Raw genomic sequence first — 22,649 nt, forward strand, 5'->3', positions numbered from 1 at the left:
TCTCATATTGATGAATTTCAGGTGAAGTCACTTTAATCCCTGCAGAACATGTTGCTTCTGTGGAACTGCTCTTCTCAGAGGACCAACAGTGTGGAGGTTTCCAGATGAAGCCTGTGAAGAAAGAAGAACCTGAAGATAAAGATGAACTCAGTAAGACTTGAGCAAAATCATTTCTCTTAATTTGGTCGTGTCTGAATTTCTTGTAATATTTTTGTATATTTAGTGCATAAGTGAGCAGGTGAGTGAAATGAGGAGACAGAAGATAAAGAAGATTAAACGGTATATTAAAAGGTATTTCTTATACTTGATGTTGAAATAGCATAGACTTATTTTCAAACTCTTTTATTGGAGATTATGAACAAGCATGCTCCCATGAGGAGTTTCAGAGTGAAGGGACGAGACAATCCTTGGTTTTCAGAAGAATTGTCAGAACTTATTCATGAAAGAAATTTGGCTTGGATGAAAGCAAGAAAATCTCATTTGGCAGTAGATTGGTTGGCTTTTCGATTGTTGAGAAACAGATGTACAATATCTGTTTGCAAAGCCAATTTAAAATGTTATCTTGATGAAACAACAAGAAATCTGAATAATCCTATTAAATTCTGGAAAACAATAAAGTCATTGTCTTTCATCCCATTATCCTTCTCTGTTATTAAGCAATTACTTGTAAACAATCAACAAGTTACTGATAGAAAGGAAATGGTGAATTGTTTTAATGAGCATTTTATTCCATCTGGGTTCAATTTTAACTGTGTGTCAAATAAGAACATATCAGATAAAACATGTACAGAAGTAAAGGACGGGCCTAAATTTCATTTTAGACCAGTTATGAAAAATGAGGTTTTGTCAACCCTTAAAAAGCTAAACGCTAGGAAGTCTGCAGGGCCTGATGAGATTGAGCCAATATTCTTGAAAATTGCAGCTAATATTATTGTTGAGCCACTTACTTATATTTTAAATTCATCATTGGAGCAGAATATTGTACCTGACGCTTGGAAATCTGCTATAGTCCTAGTACTTTTTGATGGGGCTTTTTCTGAAAAGCTGGTTGTTAGAAATGGGGTGCCACAGGGCTCTATTTTTGGACCGCTGTTGTTTACCATTTATATCAACAGCCTTGGCGATAATGTGTGCAATGCTAATATTCATTTTTATGCAGATTACACTATTATCTATAGTTCAGCCTCATCACCTGCAGAGGCTCTTTCAAATCTACAGAAAGCATTTGTGACTGTTCAGCATAATCTTAATTCTCTAAGATTTACACACTGTCTGGTAAACCAATAGAATTAATTTAATCTTATAAATATTTAGGTTTTATGTTGGATGATAGTCTGTCTTTTAAGTTGCATGTTGAACATATGATAAAAAAAGTTAAAGCTAAAATTGGGCTTTTATTTTAGAAACAGTTCTTGTTTTACTCTACAGGCTAGAAAGAAATGAGTTGAAGCTACTTTTTTACCAATTCTAGACTATGGAGATATTTTATACAGACATACCTCAAAGACAATATTGAACTCCCTAGATTCGGTTTATCATTCTGCATTAAGGTTTATAACACGTGCGAGTTATTCAACTCATCACTGCACACTTTATGAAATGACTGGTTAGCTTCCACTTTCAGTACGACGGAGAGTACATTTTGTCATTTTTGTGTAGAAAGCAATTATTGGTCAGCTCCCACCATACTTGTCTAAATTTTTATCATCAAACAGGTCTTTGTATGACTTACGATCCAGTAGCTATATACAATGGGAAGTTCCAGTAGTTTGGTCGGAATCTGGAAAGACAGCATTTAGTTACAGTGCACCTTTTGTTTGGAATGATTTACAGAAATATTTTAAATTGAAGCAGTTTATTTCTTTGACTGAATTTAAAGAAAAAGTCAAAAAAAATTTATACATATGTTTGTTCTTGTTAAATGTATACATGTATATATACAGTATATCCTCCCTATGTTGTTGATGGAGTAATTTTTGTGTGATTTGCTGCTGTCTTGGCCAGGGCTCAATTGTAAAAGAGATTTTAATCTCAATGTGACTTCCCTGGTTAAATAAAGGTTAATAAAATAATTTAAAAAAATAAACAGATCATGCTGACTGTACCGTGTTTACACTAGTATATAATTACAGAGTAATGCCAGGTGAATACAAGTGGCTGAATGATTGGGTAATGAATGAGAAGAAATAAAGTCGAGTATATAAGCTGATATGTTCAATATATACGTGCCACTCAGCCTCGAGCCGACAAGGCAGAGCTGGATTCGATAGGATGTACTTGAAATTCGGCTCTGGTTGCAGCATGTGTTTTTATCGCTGCGCCACCTGAGCGGCTAGCATTTTTTAACAAGACGATGCAAAACCACCTGCTGCACACATTACAAAGGCGTGGCTGTGGAAGAAGAGGGTACGGGTCCTGGACTGGCCTGCCTGCAGTCCTGAACGGTCCCAACTTTTTTTGGAAAGTGTTGCAGGCCTGAAATGCAGGAATGAATGCTTATTAATAAATGAAATGAAGTTGAGCAGATAAAAGATGAAACATCTCAGCTTCATCCTGTCTGACATCAAATAAAAGTCAAAGTGTGTGTTTATATTATTATTTGCTTTTTCTATACTGTCCCAACTTTTTCTGATTTTGGGGTTGTATTGTTATTATTATTATTATTAAATCTGCTGAAACCCTGTGTGAACAAAGGTTTATAGGTCGTGTTTTTGACAGATAGTATAGAAAAACGTGTCTGTTAGTTCTAACTTAAGTGCTTAATAAAGATGTTGGTCGTTACTACCAACAATAACAAACTTATTTTTCTTCTTTCACAAAACAAAGAAATTTCAGGTGAAGGAACCTCGATCCCTGTGGAACACGTCACCTCTGAGGAACACCTCACCCCAGAGGACCAACAGTGTGGAGGTTTCCAGATGAAGCCTGTGAAGAAGGAAGAACCTGAAGATAAAGATGAACTCAGTAAGATATTTTTTATCTTGAGTAAAATAAGATTTGGATTGAATAGAATCAGAGGAACCTGGGATGAAGCATCATACAGTGAAAGCTTGTATTGTGCTCATGCAGATCAGTGTGAGCAGGAAATGATGAATGCAGGATGAATCACGTTACAGGACTTTAGCATCAGATCTCAGTTTAACAATTACTAACAGTATTTATTATTTATAATGTTATGAATGTATATGATTATTTATAATGTTATAAATGTGTTTGATTATTTATAATGTTATAAATGTATATGATTATTTATAATGTTATAAATGTGTTTGATTATTTATAATGTTATAAATGTGTTTGATTATTTATAATGTTATAAATGTATCTGATTATTTATAATGTTATAAATGTATTTGATTATTTATAATGTTATAAATGTGTTTGATTATTTATAATGTTATAAATGTATATGATTATTTATAATGTTATAAATGTGTTTGATTATTTATAATGTTATAAATGTATCTGATTATTTATAATGTTATAAATGTATTTGATTATTTATAATGTTATAAATTTATTTGATTATTTATAATGTTATAAATGTATTTGATTATTTATAATGTTATAAATGTATTTGATTATTTATAATGTTATAAATGTGTTTGATTATTTATAATGTTTAAATGTATTTGATTATTTATAATGTTATAAATGTATTTGATTATTTATAATGTTATAAATGTATATTATTATTTATAATGTTATAAATGTATATTTTTATTTATAATGTTATAAATGTGTTTGATTATTTATAATGTTTAAATGTATTTGATTATTTATAATGTTATAAATGTATTTGATTATTTATAATGTTATAAATGTATATTATTATTTATAATGTTATAAATGTATATTTTTATTTATAATGTTAAAATGTATTTGATTATTTATAATGTTATAAATGTATATTATTATTTATAATGTTATAAATGTGTTTGATTATTTATAATGTTATAAATGTATATTATTATTTATAATGTTATAAATGTATTTGATTATTTATAATGTTATACATGTATTTGATTATTTATAATGTTATAAATGTGTTTGATTATTTATAATGTTATAAATGTGTTTGATTATTTATAATGTTATAAATGTATTTGATTATTTATAATGTTATAAATGTATTTATTATTTATAATGTTATAAATGTATTTGATTATTTATAATGTTATAAATGTATTTGATTATTTATAATGTTATAAATGTATTTATTATTTATAATGTTATAAATGTATTTGATTATTTATAATGTTATAAATGTATTTGATTATTTTCTGCTTCAGAACTGAACAAGGATTTCTGCTGCTCCTCGTGTCCACGTTCCTCTACAACCCAAAATCAGCTCCACAATCACATCAAGAGCTGCAACCATGATAAATATGAGACTCTGGTGAAGATTAAGACTGATGAGGATCTGACGCCCACCAGAAGCTCCAGTAATCAGCAAACGTCCTCTGGTACTGTCAGCATTAACACCTCTCTCAGTCCCACACAGGAAGAAGGAAACGTCTGCTCACAGTGTGGGAAGAGCTTCAGGTTCCTGAGTCATCTCAAAATACACCAGCGCATTCACACAGGAAAGAAACCATATCAGTGCTCACAGTGTGGGAAGAGCTTCAGTACCCAGGGTGCTCTCAAAATACACCAGCACATTCACACAGGAAAAAAAACATATCAGTGCTCACAACGTGGAAAGAGTTTAAATACACAGAGTTATCTAAAAAAACACCAGCGCATTCACACTGGAAAGAAACCAAATCAGTGCTCACAGTGTGGGAAGAACTTCAGGTGCCTGAGTGCTCTCAAGATACACCAGCGCATTCACACAGGAGAGAAACCGTATCAGTGCTCACAATGTGGGAAGAGTTTTAATACACAGGGTAATCTGAAAAAACACCAGCACATTCACACTGGAGAGAAACCGTATCAGTGCTCACAGTGTGGAAAGAGTTTTAATATACAGGGTGATCTCAAAAAACACCAGCGCATTCACACTGGAGAGAAACCGTATCAGTGTTCACAGTGTGGAAAGAGTTTTAATATACAGGGTGAACTCAAAAAACACCAGCGCATTCACACTGGAGAGAAACCGGATCAGTGCTCACAGTGTGAGAAGAGTTTTAAAAGTGCAGAAGTAGTTTCTGAATTGGAACGACTGGAAGAAGAAGAAGAATTGCAGGTATCAGAAGAAAGTGACTACGATTCGTTTGAAGAAGACGCTTTTCTTCATGGAGAAGATGCTGTTCTTGACTTGTAAGTACTTTTTTTTTTTTTTTATACCAAATTTACATTTGTGTTGTTGCATTGAAAAGTTTATTTTAGTAGTAAGGTAAAAATGCCAAGATCAAATTATTGTTTTCCAACTTTTATAACTTTTAAAAGACTATACTGTTGTTTCCAAGTTTATTATATATAATTTTGTTACAGCTGTGCATTTATTACAAAAACTTATGTTGTATTTTTCTTTTTGTGGTTTATAATAGCAATTCTGAGGATTCAGGTGATGACTGGGTGCCAGCTGCTCAGACTAAGAGAAAGAGGCATTCTTCCCCACCCCACCCTGAATCCACATCAAGGACCATTCACACAGATCCAGAAAGTACTGTAACGTCTGTCGAAGTGGTGCCAAGTACTTCATCCACCCACCTCCCAACAATACAGAAGACCAGGTCATCAGCAACACGTGCGAAGAGGCAATCAAGAGGACGTTCTCACCGAGTTCCTGCACAAACAAAAAGGCCAGGCAGTGTTTCTACAACCGAAGATGAAGATGATGTTTGGCATGACATCACTGATGTTGATGAGGCACCCAGCATTCCAAAATTTTTGCCAAAGCGACCTCCAGGGCTACAGCTTCTATCGAACACTGTATATTCCCCACTGCAGTTGTTTCAGCTGTTTTTCAGTACGTCTGTGGTGAAGACTATTGTAGATAACACCAATAAGTATGCTGAGATCAGAGCAGCTGCAAATCCATCTTACAAATGGATTCCTCTCAGTGTTAGAGAATTCTACAAATTTATTGCATTGGTAATATACATGGGGATTGTGAAACTAAAATCTGTTGCAGACTACTGGTCTGGAAAGGAATATTACCGCCTTCATTACACCGCAAAAGTGATGACGGGCAAAAGATTTTTGGCAATCTCTAGTAACCTGCATCTGTGTGACCCAAAAGAGGACGAAGATAACACAAGGAGAAAGGGAACCTCAACATATGACAAACTTTTCAAATTGAAGCCACTGTATACAGAGTTGCTGACAGCATGCCGGACATATTTTCAGCCGGACAAGGACATTTCGATTGAAAGCAAGAATCTTCTAATCTGCATCTCTAAAGCAAGAACTGGCCTGAAACAATACATGAAGGCAAAGCCAACAAAATGTTGCTACAAAATGTTTGTTCTGGCTGATTCAACCACAGGTTACACTTGGAATTTTTTTATTTATGAAGGCAAGCAATCCGTTTGCTCAGGCCAGGGACTGAGCTATGACTCAGTTATGTCCCTCATGGATTTTGCCCTTCTTGGCAAGGGGTACCACCTCTACACTGACCATTATTACACAAGCCCCATGCTCTATTTGGATCTCCTGAAGAAGGAGACTCTTGCTTGTGGTACCATCCGTACCAACCGGAAGGGGTATCCAAAAACAAAAATCAATGATCTCACCAGGCAGGCAAAGAGAGGAACCATCCGCTGGCACAGACGTGGACAACTTCTTTTTGTAAAGTGGATGGACACAAGGGAGGTGGTGATGTGCTCCACAATGCACAAGGCATATGATGGTGACACAGTGATGAGGAGAGTAAAATATCAGGAGGGGGTTAGGAATAAAGTGAATGTTCCAGTTCCTGCAGCGGTCAAGGATTACAACAGGCACATGGGAGGAGTTGATTTGTCGGACACCTTGATTTCATATCACAATGCCTTACACAAGACAGTCAAGTGGTACGAGACATTATTTTACCATTTCATTGACATTGGGATTGTAAATAGTTTTATTTTACATCAGCAAATATCAAAAACAAATGCACAAGAGGCTCTAACTCAGAAACTCTTTAGAGAGAAACTGATGTCGGAGCTTGTGGCCTTTTCAGGGGACACCACCCAGGATGAGTCTGCTGCAGGACCCTCAGGTGAAACAAAACAATGCCTGCCAGCATTTTACAGCGATGACAGTTCAGCTGGCAGGCGAAAATGTGCCATGTGCAAAAGGTCTGGCAACCCTGTGAAGACACCAGTGTACTGCACAAAGTGCGATGTGCCATTGTGCGTTGTGGCCAAAAGAAACTGTTTTTACAAATGGCACAATATGGGGCACCACAAAAACCTGTAAATATTTGTAAAATGTAAATAGACATTGTAAATAGTTTTGAGTTGATTGTATTTTTCAAAAAAATTTGTTTTGCTAATCATTCAATTGTTGTGTTTTATTTTTGGAAAACATGTTTATAAAACGTTTGTAACATAGGTACCTAAATACAATGCATTATATTGAATTCAGAGGTTGTTTCTAGTGTAAAAAGGCTAAAAAAAAAAAGCATGTAGAAAAGCTAAAATAACATTTGGAGAGGCTAAAAGGACATTTGGAGAGGATATGTCAGGGTCATGCAATTATTATTTTCACTAAGGTATGTAGATCTGAACCTAAATTAATTATGTTGTCACCATAAAATACAGATCATTTATTTTTGAAATATAGCTTGTTTTTCCCTATTGGAAGGTTTTGGAGAGGTTTTGGGCACATTTGGAGAGGCCGATATGGACTGTTGTTACTCCAACTTGTATAACTCCAGATCAGTATGGGTGATCATCAAAAAAAATTTGGTATGGTGGTAGTAAACAACTTTGGCCACAGACATGATGTGTTGGCAATGTTATACCAGACCTATATTCATACTTACATTTACATTTTCAGCATTTAGCAGACGCTTTTATCCAAAGCGACTTACATTACAGTATACAGTGTGAGCAATTGAGGGTTAAGGGCCTTGCTCAAGAGCCCAACAGCAGCAACCTAGCAGTGGTGGGGCTTGAACCAGCAACCTTCTGGTTACTAGTCCAGTACCTTAACCACTAGGCTACTGCCTGCTTGCCCATACTTATGCATATTTATGCATACTTATACTCACTAAAACTTTGGACTAAAACAAAAAATGTAAAAATCGTTTTTATCATCATTGCAACATGGTAAAATATCATTATGACCTTTAGCAGTTTCTACTGATACTTTATGGGGTTTTCAGTCACATTAAACCATAAATTTCCTTAAATCATATGTACTTTGTGAATAAACAGCATTAAAATTTGGGTATGCCCTTCAGACGGAAAATGCACAAAAATAGACTGGACAGCCAAGGGGTTAATCAACTGAGTAATCTCAAAAAACATCAGCGCATTCACATTTTACAGAAATGATGCTCACAGTGTTGGAGCTGCTTTGCTTATTTTTCAGCACTTAGACACAAGTGTGACTCATCAGATTGTACCAAACAAGCTAAAATATAAAAATATAAAATATAGTGAGTGAGTGAGTGTTGGGGAGAAATGGTTAGCAATGAATGAATTATACTGTGTAATTAATAGGTAATTAATTACACAGTAAACATTAATAAGTAAACAGTAATAATAAAAGTATAAATCTTTAGGTTAAACTATTACTGGGAAATAATGTGATTATCTATAGTGGAGTGAATGGTGGGTAGAAGCAGGAGGTTTAGAGCCTGATGTAAGTGAATGCTATCAATTAATAGTGGAAGTGAATTGAAAATAAAAGGTATTGGATCGGCTAGCATATATTGGTCTTAGTGATGCTGTGCTTGATTGGTTTTCTTCATACATTTCTAGACATGTACAGTATGTTCACATTAACTCCTGTTACTCCTGTTACTCCTGGACAGTGATAGCTCAGTGGTTAAGGTACTGGACTAGTAAACAAAAGGTTGCCGGTTTAAGCCCCGCCACCACCAAGTTGCCACTGTTGGGTCCCTGAGCAAGGCCCTTAACCCTCAATTGCTCATTGTGTAAGTCGCTTTGGATAAAAGCGTCTGCTAAATGCTGAAAATGTAAATGTTACTAGTGGTGTCCCTCAGGGCTCTGTCTTGAGGCCTATACTGTTTTTAATTTACCTGCTTCCCATTGGACGTATCTTTAGAAAATACAACATTCAATTTTATTGTTATGCGAACGACACCGAACTATACCTGTCCACTGTGCTCACGGCTACTCTTCCTCATCCATCTCTCTCTGATTGTCTAATAGAATTAAGAACATGGTTCTCTTACAATTTTCTCAAATTAAATGCTGATAAAACTAAAATTCCTCTTATAGGTAGAAAATCTCCTCTCTCTAAATCTAACAAATTCTCAGTGATGATGAAGAACTCAGTCGTTTCTCCTTCCACTCACAATCTTTCATTTTCACGATCTGCTTATTTCCATTTACGTAACATAAATCGTCTACGTCCATTCCTTTCTCCTAGAAGTGCTGATGTTCTTGTTCATGCCCTGGTCACATCTCGATTTGATTATTGTAACTCTCTCCTTTTTGGTCTACCTCATATGGCAGCTAGAGCTTTTAGCTACTCTGCCCCACGTCTCTGGAACTCTCTCCCTCCTGACATTCACACCATTGATTAAATTCCTAGTTTCAAAACATGCCCTAAAACGTATTTCTGTAAACTCGCCTACCCTTAATCTGTGTCGTTAATTATGTACGGATGTTTTGTATTGTAAGGTGTCCTTAAGAGTTTTCAAAGGCGCCCATAAATAAATATATATATATATATATATATATATATATATATATATATATATATATAAATATATGTTGGCACAGATATTACTTATATAACTTGTGTTTCACACGTTTTCATTGTTTGGCTTATATAACTTGGTACAATCAGTTTTGTACAATCTGATGTTTTCATATACTTGAGCAGTTGCTACAGTCTGGACAAATGGCCACCTATCCAGTCTAGAATTAGTATTGTTATGTTCATTTATGTGTCATTTATGTATTTTGCTTGTTATTGCTTGTTTGCTAATAAAATATCTACATATTGAACCTTAATCCTTGGTCTCATTATTGATTCCTGAAAGCTTCTGTCCTGTTTTTAGATGAATAAAAACACCTCCCAGTCAGTGTACTGAAGAGCAGAGAAGGCTATCGCTAGGCAGGTCTTTACCTGTATTAGTTCTGGTTTGTAGCAACTGGTGAGCGGTCTGTATGCTGGAATCAACATAAGTCCCACAAAGTCCACATAGGAGTGAGTAAACTGACATTGTTCAGCTCACGTATGGCACTAAGGTAAAATATATTTGGTATAATAAGAACATCAACATTTTTCATGGTTTTGTTTTCATTGGTTAAAAAAGTCTCCATATAGATATTATATCATTAATTACACTTAGCACTGATTGCTAAGTGCAGTTCATGCCTGTTATTGAGGATATCGACATTTTCCTCAGGCATGTTGTTACATTTTAACAAAAAGCATCCATTTTTTGCTGAGATAACAATTACTACACTTTGCATTGTTATTGTACTGGAATTCTGGGGTCAGCTATCAGTGATATCATAATATATCAATTATTACACTTAGCATTGATTGCTTTAATTATTTTTTTATTAAGTACAAGTAAAATTACTTGTCTAAAAATCTACTCAAGTAAAAAGTAACTAATTTAAAATGTACTCAGAGTAAAGGTTACTTATTACTTTACTTACTTAATACCAAACTTTTGAAGCATAATCTGTCACTCTGTTTATATCATTGCACACCTGGACATTTAATGCCAAAACACTTTTTTTATTATTATTGACATTGTGTATATATTTATTTCTACCAACATTGTACTGCAATACATACTTATTATTATTCTTATGCACCTTTAGCCTATTTAATTATTAATTTTTAACTGAGTCTTTTATTTACTTTTTTCTATTGTACCCTGAGCTGTTGTAATACTTGACTTTCCCTCTGTGATTAATAAATCGATCTATCTATCTATCTATCTATCTATCTATCTATCTATCTATCTATCTATCTATCTATCTATCTATCTATCTATCTATCTATCTATCTATCTACTTTTTTAACAGCGGTGGTGGGGGGGGGGGGGGGGGTGTCTCCTTTGCAACGCAAAGTGGATATATCTTACAATATTTGTTTTTAATTAAGATATAACAGAAAAAAAACATGTTGATTCAACATTTAAAACATTTAGGGATGTGTAATGTGTTATTTTAGTACAGACCATCCCATAATACTTTTTCAAACTGTCTAACCACTGAAGCTGGCATTAATTGTGGATTCTATAGACCAGCCTTCTTTTCATCACCAACAAATACCAAACAACATCATACTGCAAATCTCAGAACTCAACACAAGTCAAGGTAGTAGTTTAAAAGTGACAGTAAGTCTGTGTCTGTTTCTGTTGTTTATTTGTGTTTGTGTGTAAACTGTGATTGAATTAAACCTACATCTCTCTGATGGTCTGACTGATAAGCTGTCTGTTCTGACCTGCTGCTTAAGCCTGACTAGCTCAGTCGGTAGTGCATGAGACTCTTAATCTCAGGGTCGTGGGTTCCAGCCCCATGTTGGGCGAGTATCTTCATTTAACATCTACAGAAACCAAAAGAACGTTTTTCCATTTTGTATAGCCGGTCTCCGGTGACTTATCAGGTGGATATTTGTGCTTGTAGGACTTGCTTGTTTTTCTTTTCTACAATGTAAGTTCACACCTTCAGGTTCATGTTATTTGAGATCTCTACATAGATTTCTTCCTCATGTACAGAAAGACGCAGTTCAGTTTGAGAAGCTCACAGCGGGAGAGCGAGTGAGTCTGCGTGTTCAAATGAATCAAATGAGTTGATTCTTTAATCCGGTTCTTTAAGTTGAACGACAGGAATAGACTCGAAAGAGTCTATTCACTAAGTTGATGGTACTCAGCAATGAGCAATTTGAAGCTGAGGGAGTCGATTCTTTTTGATGAAGTCAACATTTTATAGTAAAAAGCGTCGGATCACTATCGTTAGGTGTCATTTAAAAATGAATTGCGGGTCAATACAGAGACAAACCATCTCATCTAATACAAAATAGAATAAATAATGTATAACAGTTTGATGATGCATCATACATACAGCCCTAGTCAAAATATCCTATATCCTACATAACCTACAGTATATATCCTATATATCCTATATCCTATTCTCAAACTTTTTAGACCAAGTACCACCCATTATCAAACCAAAACTTCCAAGTACCACCTATATTTCTCATCACAGAACCACATATGGCACACATTAATTAGGTGTGTGTGTGTGTGTGTATATACAGGGGTTGGACAAAATAACTGAAACACCTGGTTTTAGACCACAATAATGTATTAGTATGGTGTAGGGCCTCCTTTTGGAGCCAATACAGCGTCAATTCATCTTGGAAATGACATATACAAGTCCTGCACAGTGGTCAGAGGGATTTTAAGCCATTCTTCTTGCAGGATAGTGGCCAGGTCACTACGTGATGCTGGTGGAGGAAAACGTTTCTCCAAAACACCCCAAAGTGGCTCAATAATATTTAGATCTGGTGACTGTGCAGGCCATGGGAGATGTTCAACTTCACTTTCATGTTCATCAAACCAATCTTTCACCAGTCTTGCTGTGTGTATTGGTGCATTGTCATCCTGATACACGGCACCGCCATTGGATGCACATGGTCCTCCAGAATGGTTCGGTAGTCCTTGGCAGTGACGCGCCCATCTAGCACAAGTATTGGGCCAAGGGAATGCCATGATATGGCAGCCCAAACCATCACTGATCCACCCCCATGCTTCACTCTGGGCATGCAACAGTCTGGGTGGTACGCTTCTTTGGGGCTTCTCCACACCGTAACTCTCCCGGATGTGGGGAAAACAGTAAAGGTGGACTCATCAGAGAACAATACATGTTTCACATTGTCCACAGCCCAAGATTTGCGCTCCTTGCACCATTGAAACCGACGTTTGGCATTGGCACGAGTGACCAAAGGTTTGGCTATAGCAGCCCGGCCGTGTATATCGACCCTGTGGAGCTCCCGACGGACAGTTCTGGTGGAAACAGGAGAGTTGAGGTGCACATTTAATTCTGCCGTGATTTGGGCAGCCGTGGTTTTATGTTTTTTGGATACAATCCGGGTTAGCACCCGAACATCCCTTTCAGACAGCTTCCTCTTGCGTCCACAGTTAATCCTGTTGGATGTGGTTTGTCCTTCTTGGTGGTATGCTGACATTACCCTGGATACCGTGGCTCTTGATACATCACAAAGACTTGCTGTCTTGGTCACAGATGCGCCAGCAAGACGTGCACCAACAATTTGTCCTCTTTTGAACTCTGGTATGTCACCCATAATGTTGTGTGCATTGCAATATTTTGAGCAAAACTGTGCTCTTACCCTGCTAATTGAACCTTCACACTCTGCTCTTACTGGTGCAATGTGCAATTAATGAAGATTGGCCACCAGACTGGTCCAATTTAGCCATGAAACCTACCACACTAAAATGACAGGTGTTTCAGTTATTTTGTCCAACCCCTGTATATTAGTGATGGGAATTATGGCTTTTTGAAGGGTGCCGGATATTTTGGCTCGGTTCCTTTTAAAGAGCCGTTCAACAAAATGTCTCTTCGTTCTTCAGGAGGCACTAAACTTCGGCAGGTGTTAAACTATAAGACTTAACTCTGTGCAGTTATTAATAGTGCGGCGTTTTGTTGTGATTTTGATACTTGGGTGGCAATGTTTAGCAAAAGAATAGTTAAAATGTACTGCCTAAATCTACATTATTTTAGAATTATATGAATCCCGTCAGTTTAAAAAATCTGAGATGTTAAAGTCTAAAGTTGTGTGTGTGTGTATTTTTCTTTTTCAGCTTTATTTATTTAGCAAATGGCAAGTTTCATTTGGGAGCCGGTGTGAGTTTCAAGGTTTAGAAACATTAGCACTTTCAGGATGGTAGCGTTCAGCGCATGTGCAGTACAACAGAGCGCTTGTGGGGTGTAGACCACAACTGTTTGTGCTAGTAGTGTAAACCAAGCATATCACCATTCAGGAAGGTATATCAGTGCCAAAATACGAGCCAGTTTGTTTAGTAGAACTTTATAAGCCAACAGCAGCGAATAAACCTAAGAGTCACCTTAGATTACATGTCAGTTCCGGAAGCCTTCCGCATATACATAGCGGCTCCCTGATGCCCGCAAGTCAGATAAAATCTCCCGGAATCTAAAATAAGCGGCCAAGAACGCACACACACACACACACACGCAGGCGACACAGACTTTTTCCCGATTGCATATTAAATCCGTTATCTGATATACAATCTAGTGCACTATGCAAGAAACACAAATCATCATCTAGTTATTCTTTCTAGTGCACTCTGTAGTGAACATGAATGCGTTATCTAATACACTATCTAGTCCACTATGTAGGAAACATAAATCCGTGATCTAATATACAATCTAGTGCACTGTGTAGGGAACATAAATTCATATCTAAAATACTATCTAGTGCACTATGTAGGGAACATAAATCCGTTATCTGATATACAATTTAGTGCACTATGTAGGGAACCTAAATCTGTTAACTAATACGCTACCTAAAGCATTATGTAAGAAACAAAAGTCTATTATCTAGTACACTATTTAGTGCACTAAGTAAAAAACATAACTTCTTTTTTAATATACAATCTAGTGCACTATGTAGGGATTATAAATCAATTATCTTTCACACTATCTGGTGCACTATGTAGTACACATTAATGTGTTTGTGACGCGAACTGTTAGTTTAGTAGCTCAGTTACCAGCTCCTAAAAGTTCTGTTATCACCCATATACTTTGCTGTGTGCGAGAGGGTTTTTAGCTTTTTTTGTAGCTCCCTGAAATGAGTTTTTGCAACTTGGGATGTCTGACATGTTAACTTCCATCTATCCATCCAGCTCAAATACCATAAACACTACATAAAACATGTGGAGTTAATGGTGTAATTATTAACCTTTGTGCTCAATTCTTCATTACAAAACATTTCTTTTGTGGTTCCGTGGTGTAATGGTTAGCACTCTGGACTCTGAATCCAGCAATCCGAGTTCAAATCTCGGTGGAACCTGGCTTTATTTAGGTAAAAACACAGTTATCAATGATGAGAAGACAATAGTGTTCCACATATGACTGCTCTATGCCAAATTAGAACACAAAGTGGCAAGTCATTGTTTACAGCGCCATCTACCGACCTACTGCGTCTTGAACTTACTGCAATTTTTCAACAGTGGAACTTTTTGTTGTGATTTTGATACTTGGGTGGCAATGTTTAACTAAAATTACTTTTATTTAGTGTTTAAAACATCTAAATTACCTCATTTTTTTCAATTGATTTCAGTCAATTATATCAATCACGTAAGTTTAAATCACTTGAGATGTTCAAGTCTGAAGTTGTGTATTTTTGCTTTATTTACTTAGCAAATGGTGAATCATTACGTTTAGTTTTCATGGTGTCAGGGTTCCATGGTGTAATGGTTAGCACTCTGGACTCTGAATCCTGCGATCTGAGTGGGACCTTACTGCTTTTATTTGGGGCCCGGTGTGAGGTCCAAGATTGAGAAACCTTAGCAGTTTCAGAATGGTAGCATTCAGCGCATGTGCAGTACAACAGAGCATCGCAATTGCTTGTGCTAGTTTAGAGTCACCTTAAATGACATGTTCATTTCCATCCATTCATCCAGCTTTAATATCATAATAGCACTAGTAGTGTTATAGTGTTCCACATGTGACTGCTCCATCCCAAAATATAATCGCTAATCATTGTTTACAGCGCCATCTAACAGCCAACTTGCTCTTAAATGACTAATTATTAACTTTTGGGCTTAAGTAAGACCTCACTGTGTGGTTCCATGGTGTAATGTTTAGCACTCTGGACTTTGAATCCAGTGATCCGAGTTCAAATCTCGGTGGAACCTGGTTTTATTTAGGTAAAAACACTGTTATCAATGCTGAGTAGAGAATAGTGTTCCACATATGACTGCTCTATGCCGAATTGTAGTACCAAAAGACAAAACATTGTTTACAGCGCCATCTACCGGCCAACTGGGTCCTAAACTTAACTCAGTGCAGTTTTCCAACAGTGGTATAGTTTGTTTTTTTGATACTTGGGTGGCAATGTTTAACTAAAATTACTTTTATTTACTGCCTAAAACTTCTAAATTACCTCAGAATTATATCAATCACGTACGTTTAAAAATCTGAGATGTAAAAGTAAAGTCTGAAGTGTTAACATGTTAACTTCCATCTATCCATCCAGCTTAAATACCATAAACACTACATATAAAACATGTGGAGTAAAACAGTATCAAACATATAAATATAAAACATGTGGAGCTATTCTTACTACAGTAAAACACACTGAACTGACTTTTAAAGTGAAGTTCAAAATGTTGTACAGAGATCGTTCCCATCTAGTGGTGCTAGATAAATTACAGCTTGTTACTTGGGTACAGATTTGTGACATTATTATTAAATTGTTGTTGTTGTGTTTGTTGTTATTTTTTTAACTGTTCATGTTTTTAAGTGTAAAACCATAAACAGCACCGTCTATGAATAAATGAATCACCTTGTGCTTCCACTTGAGATTTTTGTTCACGTGAACAATGTCTGAAATTTGACGAGCTTGATTAGTAAGTAAAAAACATAACTTCTTTTTTAATATACAATCTAGTGCACTATGTAGGGATTATAAATCAATTATCTTTCACACTATCTGGTGCACTATGTAGTACACATTAATGTGTTTGTGACGCGAACTGTTAGTTTAGTAGCTCAGTTACCAGCTCCTAAAAGTTCTGTTATCACCCATATACTTTGCTGTGTGCGAGAGGGTTTTTAGCTTTTTTTGTAGCTCCCTGAAATGAGTTTTTGCAACTTGGGATGTCTGACATGTTAACTTCCATCTATCCATCCAGCTCAAATATCATAAACACTACATAAAACATGTGGAGTTAATGGTGTAATTATTAACCTTTGTGCTCAATTCTTCATTACAAAACATTTCTTTTGTGGTTCCATGGTGTAATGGTTAGCACTCTGGACTCTGAATCCAGCAATCCGAGTTCAAATCTCGGTGGAACCTGGCTTTATTTAGGTAAAAACACAGTTATCAATGATGAGAAGACAATAGTGTTCCACATATGACTGCTCTATGCCAAATTAGAACACAAAGTGGCAAGTCATTGTTTACAGCGCCATCTACCGACCTACTGCGTCTTGAACTTACTGCAATTTTTCAACAGTGGAACTTTTTGTTGTGATTTTGATACTTGGGTGGCAATGTTTAACTAAAATTACTTTTATTTAGTGTTTAAAACATCTAAATTACCTAATTTTTTTCAATTGATTTCAGTCAATTATATCAATCACGTAAGTTTAAATCACTTGAGATGTTCAAGTCTGAAGTTGTGTATTTTTGCTTTATTTACTTAGCAAATGGTGAATCATTACGTTTAGTTTTCATGGTGTCAGGGTTCCATGGTGTAATGGTTAGCACTCTGGACTCTGAATCCTGCGATCTGAGTGGGACCTTACTGCTTTTATTTGGGGCCCGGTGTGAGGTCCAAGATTGAGAAACCTTAGCAGTTTCAGGATGGTAGCATTCAGCGCATGTGCAGTACAACAGAGCATCGCAATTGCTTGTGCTAGTTTAGAGTCACCTTAAATGACATGTTCATTTCCATCCATTCATCCAGCTTTAATATCATAATAGCACTAGTAGTGTTATAGTGTTCCACATGTGACTGCTCCATCCCAAAATATAATCGCTAATCATTGTTTACAGCGCCATCTAACAGCCAACTTGCTCTTAAATGACTAATTATTAACTTTTGGGCTTAAGTAAGACCTCACTGTGTGGTTCCATGGTGTAATGTTTAGCACTCTGGACTTTGAATCCAGTGATCCGAGTTCAAATCTCGGTGGAACCTGGTTTTATTTAGGTAAAAACACTGTTATCAATGCTGAGTAGAGAATAGTGTTCCACATATGACTGCTCTATGCCGAATTGTAGTACCAAAAGACAAAACATTGTTTACAGCGCCATCTACCGGCCAACTGGGTCCTAAACTTAACTCAGTGCAGTTTTCCAACAGTGGTATAGTTTGTTTTTTTGATACTTGGGTGGCAATGTTTAACTAAAATTACTTTTATTTACTGCCTAAAACTTCTAAATTACCTCAGAATTATATCAATCACGTACGTTTAAAAATCTGAGATGTAAAAGTAAAGTCTGAAGTGTTAACATGTTAACTTCCATCTATCCATCCAGCTTAAATACCATAAACACTACATATAAAACATGTGGAGTAAAACAGTATCAAACATATAAATATAAAACATGTGGAGCTATTCTTGCTACAGTAAAACACACTGAACTGACTTTTAAAGTGAAGTTCAAAATGTTGTACAGAGATCGTTCCCATCTAGTGGTGCTAGATAAATTACAGCTTGTTACTTGGGTACAGATTTGTGACATTATTATTAAATTGTTGTTGTTGTGTTTGTTGTTATTTTTTTAACTGTTCATGTTTTTAAGTGTAAAACCATAAACAGCACCGTCTATGAATAAATGAATCACCTTGTGCTTCCACTTGAGATTTTTGTTCACGTGAACAATGTCTGAAATTTGACGAGCTTGATTAGTAAGTAAAAAACATAACTTCTTTTTTAATATACAATCTAGTGCACTATGTAGGGATTATAAATCAATTATCTTTCACACTATCTGGTGCACTATGTAGTACACATTAATGTGTTTGTGACGCGAACTGTTAGTTTAGTAGCTCAGTTACCAGCTCCTAAAAGTTCTGTTATCACCCATATACTTTGCTGTGTGCGAGAGGGTTTTTAGCTTTTTTTGTAGCTCCCTGAAATGAGTTTTTGCAACTTGGGATGTCTGACATGTTAACTTCCATCTATCCATCCAGCTCAAATACCATAAACACTACATAAAACATGTGGAGTTAATGGTGTAATTATTAACCTTTGTGCTCAATTCTTCATTACAAAACATTTCTTTTGTGGTTCCATGGTGTAATGGTTAGCACTCTGGACTCTGAATCCAGCAATCCGAGTTCAAATCTCGGTGGAACCTGGCTTTATTTAGGTAAAAACACAGTTATCAATGATGAGAAGACAATAGTGTTCCACATATGACTGCTCTATGCCAAATTAGAACACAAAGTGGCAAGTCATTGTTTACAGCGCCATCTACCGACCTACTGCGTCTTGAACTTACTGCAATTTTTCAACAGTGGAACTTTTTGTTGTGATTTTGATACTTGGGTGGCAATGTTTAACTAAAATTACTTTTATTTAGTGTTTAAAACATCTAAATTACCTCATTTTTTTCAATTGATTTCAGTCAATTATATCAATCAAGTAAGTTTAAATCACTTGAGATGTTCAAGTCTGAAGTTGTGTATTTTTGCTTTATTTACTTAGCAAATGGTGAATCATTACGTTTAGTTTTCATGGTGTCAGGGTTCCATGGTGTAATGGTTAGCACTCTGGACTCTGAATCCTGCGATCTGAGTGGGACCTTACTGCTTTTATTTGGGGCCCGGTGTGAGGTCCAAGATTGAGAAACCTTAGCAGTTTCAGGATGGTAGCATTCAGCGCATGTGCAGTACAACAGAGCATCGCAATTGCTTGTGCTAGTTTAGAGTCACCTTAAATGACATGTTCATTTCCATCCATTCATCCAGCTTTAATATCATAATAGCACTAGTAGTGTTATAGTGTTCCACATGTGACTGCTCCATCCCAAAATATAATCGCTAATCATTGTTTACAGCGCCATCTAACAGCCAACTTGCTCTTAAATGACTAATTATTAACTTTTGGGCTTAAGTAAGACCTCACTGTGTGGTTCCTTGGTGTAATGTTTAGCACTCTGGACTTTGAATCCAGTGATCCGAGTTCAAATCTCGGTGGAACCTGGTTTTATTTAGGTAAAAACACTGTTATCAATGCTGAGTAGAGAATAGTGTTCCACATATGACTGCTCTATGCCGAATTGTAGTACCAAAAGACAAAACATTGTTTACAGCGTTATCTACCGGCCAACTGGGTCCTAAACTTAACTCAGTGCAGTTTTCCAACAGTGGTATAGTTTGTTTTTTTGATACTTGGGTGGCAATGTTTAACTAAAATTACTTTTATTTACTGCCTAAAACTTCTAAATTACCTCAGAATTATATCAATCACGTACGTTTAAAAATCTGAGATGTAAAAGTAAAGTCTGAAGTGTTAACATGTTAACTTCCATCTATCCATCCAGCTTAAATACCATAAACACTACATATAAAACATGTGGAGTAAAACAGTATCAAACATATAAATATAAAACATGTGGAGCTTTTCTTACTACAGTAAAACACACTGAACTGACTTTTAAAGTGAAGTTCAAAATGTTGTACAGAGATCGTTCCCATCTAGTGGTGCTAGATAAACTACAGCTTGTTACTTGGGTACAGATTTGCGACATTATTATTAAATTGTTGTTGTTGTGTTTGTTGTTATTTTTTAACTGTTCATGTTTTTAAGTGTAAAACCATAAACAGCACCGTCTATGAATAAATGAATCACCTTGTGCTTCCACTTGAGATTTTTGTTCACGTGAACAATGTCTGAAATTTGACGAGCTTGATTAGTTTGTAATATGTGTTAAGATGATGAATGAACCTAAACACTTGATTTAATTTTAGTTTCAATACAACGTGACACCGGCAAGATAAAGAAAGCAAAAATAAAGTGTCCCAAGTGTTTTTGTAACGTGTTGTAGACCTGCAATGGCGACTGTTTTTGGTATACAGGAAAGAAAAGTCTGAATGCAGGTGAAAATGTTATTTGGCAACCAGCACTGTGTAAATATTGGACAGAACACATGATGGGTTATTTTAACTTGTTGGGTTGTGCAGTTTAACCATTGTGCTGGATTAAATAAATGTAAGAAAATACAGCATTAAAGCATAATCTCAATAAAATACGCTACAACTGAACACTATAATACAATACAATACAGCGACAGTAAGTCTGTGTCTGTTTCTGTTGCTTATTCTGAATTGTGTTTGTTTGTAAACTGTGAATTAGTTCTTAATCTGGTCGTGATGTTAGTGAATTAAACCTACATCTCTCTGATGGTCTGATCGATGAGCTGTCTGTTCTGACATGTTGCTTAAGCCTGGCTAGCTCAGTCGGTAGAGCATGAGACTCTTAATCTCAGGGTCGTGGGTTCGAGCCCCATGTTGGGCGAGTATCTTCATTTAACATCTACAGAAACCAAAAGAACGTTCTTCCACTTTGTACAGCCGGTCTCTGGTGACTTATCAGGTGGATATTTGTGCTTGTAGGACTGTTGTTTACTTAATGTTATCAGTTACTTATTTCCACTATTCTGTGGGACTACATGTTGTTGTGTCTCATATCCGTTTCATCAACAGGCAGGTTGTGCAATAAAAGACACTCGTCCCTGGGTGGGCTCGAACCACCAACCTTTCAGTTAACAGCCGAATGCGCTAACCGATTGCACCACAAAGACACACGCACAGCTGTTTCATTGGATGGTACACATGAGTCACATGACTTGCTAAGGTTTACAGAAGGGTAATTAAGTTTGGCAAATTGAAATAATGGCATGTTTCTGACCTGAATGAGAGGGGCATTAAAAAGATCTCACACTTGTCAGAGACAACGATTTGGAGGTTTGGATCCACACCTGGATTAAGCCAAGAATCTGTGATTATCATCATACACGTTTTCTGTATAGATGTTTGTGATGTTAAACTTAGTCTCAGTTCATCCATCATTTGAAAGTGACCTGACGTTCGTGACAAACAGACTCGGTAGCGGTGGTCTGTAAGGGGCTCTTTAGCTCTGCTAAGATACCGGACCAGCATCTTCGTTTTTGTCGTCTCTCCCTCCATTGTCTTCGTCGCCTTCCGTTGGGTGTGGTCTCAAGTTCGTCTCGGCTGTAGGAGAGGAGACTTAAAGAGTGAATTTAGTTTAAATATTAATTAAAAAAACTTACCCATGATGATTTACCAGGTCGTTTGTTACAGTTTCCTTTCCAGTCGTACCTCCACAAAAACCAAAACACTCAATCTGTAAAAGAAAGACACGTGCATGAATGTGATGAGGTTCTAAGATCTCTGAATATAATCCTGATCATCCCTAATGAACCCAAATGTAATTCATACTGCACATTCACTGCACTATACTGCACACAGAACATACTGACACCCACCGTCACCCTTATACTGCACCTCTATCTGTTACTGCACCACAGTCAGTATACATACTGTAACCAAACGTATTCAGACACTTTACACCACACACACCACACACACACACACACACTCACACACTCAGTACCAGGGTGTGTCATGGTATGGGGTGTGTCAGTACCAGGGTGTGTCATGGTATGGGGTGTGTCAGTACCAGGGTGTGTCATGGTATGAGGTGTGTCAGTACCAGGGTGTGTCATGGTATGTGGTGTGTCAGTACCAGGGTGTGTCATGGTATGGGGGTGTGTCAGTACCAGGGTGTGTCATGGTATGGGGGTGTGTCATG

At 36.4% G+C, this 22,649-nt stretch overlaps 1 protein-coding gene and 7 non-coding genes across 8 annotated transcripts; all 8 read left to right on the plus strand.

The window, feature by feature from the left end:
- Positions 1 to 5,040: 5,040 nt before the first annotated feature.
- Positions 5,041 to 7,426, plus strand: LOC134326585 (piggyBac transposable element-derived protein 4-like). The gene is made up of 2 exons (XM_063008750.1): positions 5,041 to 5,262; positions 5,493 to 7,426. Exon 2 carries the CDS (start codon positions 6,049 to 6,051, stop codon positions 7,345 to 7,347), a length of 1,299 nt encoding a protein of 432 aa, XP_062864820.1. The 5' UTR covers positions 5,041 to 5,262; positions 5,493 to 6,048; the 3' UTR covers positions 7,348 to 7,426.
- Positions 7,427 to 15,072: 7,646 nt separating this feature from the next.
- On the plus strand, positions 15,073 to 15,144 carry trnaq-cug (transfer RNA glutamine (anticodon CUG)). The gene has a single exon. It is a non-coding gene; the product is annotated as a tRNA-Gln (tRNA).
- A 775-nt stretch (positions 15,145 to 15,919) lies between these two features.
- Positions 15,920 to 15,991, plus strand: trnaq-uug (transfer RNA glutamine (anticodon UUG)). Its single transcript has one exon. It is a non-coding gene; the product is annotated as a tRNA-Gln (tRNA).
- A 1,094-nt stretch (positions 15,992 to 17,085) lies between these two features.
- Positions 17,086 to 17,157, plus strand: trnaq-cug (transfer RNA glutamine (anticodon CUG)). The gene has a single exon. It is a non-coding gene; the product is annotated as a tRNA-Gln (tRNA).
- Positions 17,158 to 17,932: 775 nt separating this feature from the next.
- Positions 17,933 to 18,004, plus strand: trnaq-uug (transfer RNA glutamine (anticodon UUG)). The gene has a single exon. It is a non-coding gene; the product is annotated as a tRNA-Gln (tRNA).
- A 1,094-nt stretch (positions 18,005 to 19,098) lies between these two features.
- Positions 19,099 to 19,170, plus strand: trnaq-cug (transfer RNA glutamine (anticodon CUG)). The gene has a single exon. It is a non-coding gene; the product is annotated as a tRNA-Gln (tRNA).
- Positions 19,171 to 19,945: 775 nt separating this feature from the next.
- On the plus strand, positions 19,946 to 20,017 carry trnaq-uug (transfer RNA glutamine (anticodon UUG)). The gene has a single exon. It is a non-coding gene; the product is annotated as a tRNA-Gln (tRNA).
- Positions 20,018 to 21,259: 1,242 nt separating this feature from the next.
- Positions 21,260 to 21,332, plus strand: trnak-cuu (transfer RNA lysine (anticodon CUU)). The gene has a single exon. It is a non-coding gene; the product is annotated as a tRNA-Lys (tRNA).
- The last annotated feature ends 1,317 nt before the right edge of the window (positions 21,333 to 22,649 follow it).

This window comes from Trichomycterus rosablanca, chromosome 14 (genome assembly GCF_030014385.1).
Source record: "Trichomycterus rosablanca isolate fTriRos1 chromosome 14, fTriRos1.hap1, whole genome shotgun sequence".
In the NCBI taxonomy this organism is placed as follows: domain Eukaryota; kingdom Metazoa; phylum Chordata; class Actinopteri; order Siluriformes; family Trichomycteridae; genus Trichomycterus; species Trichomycterus rosablanca.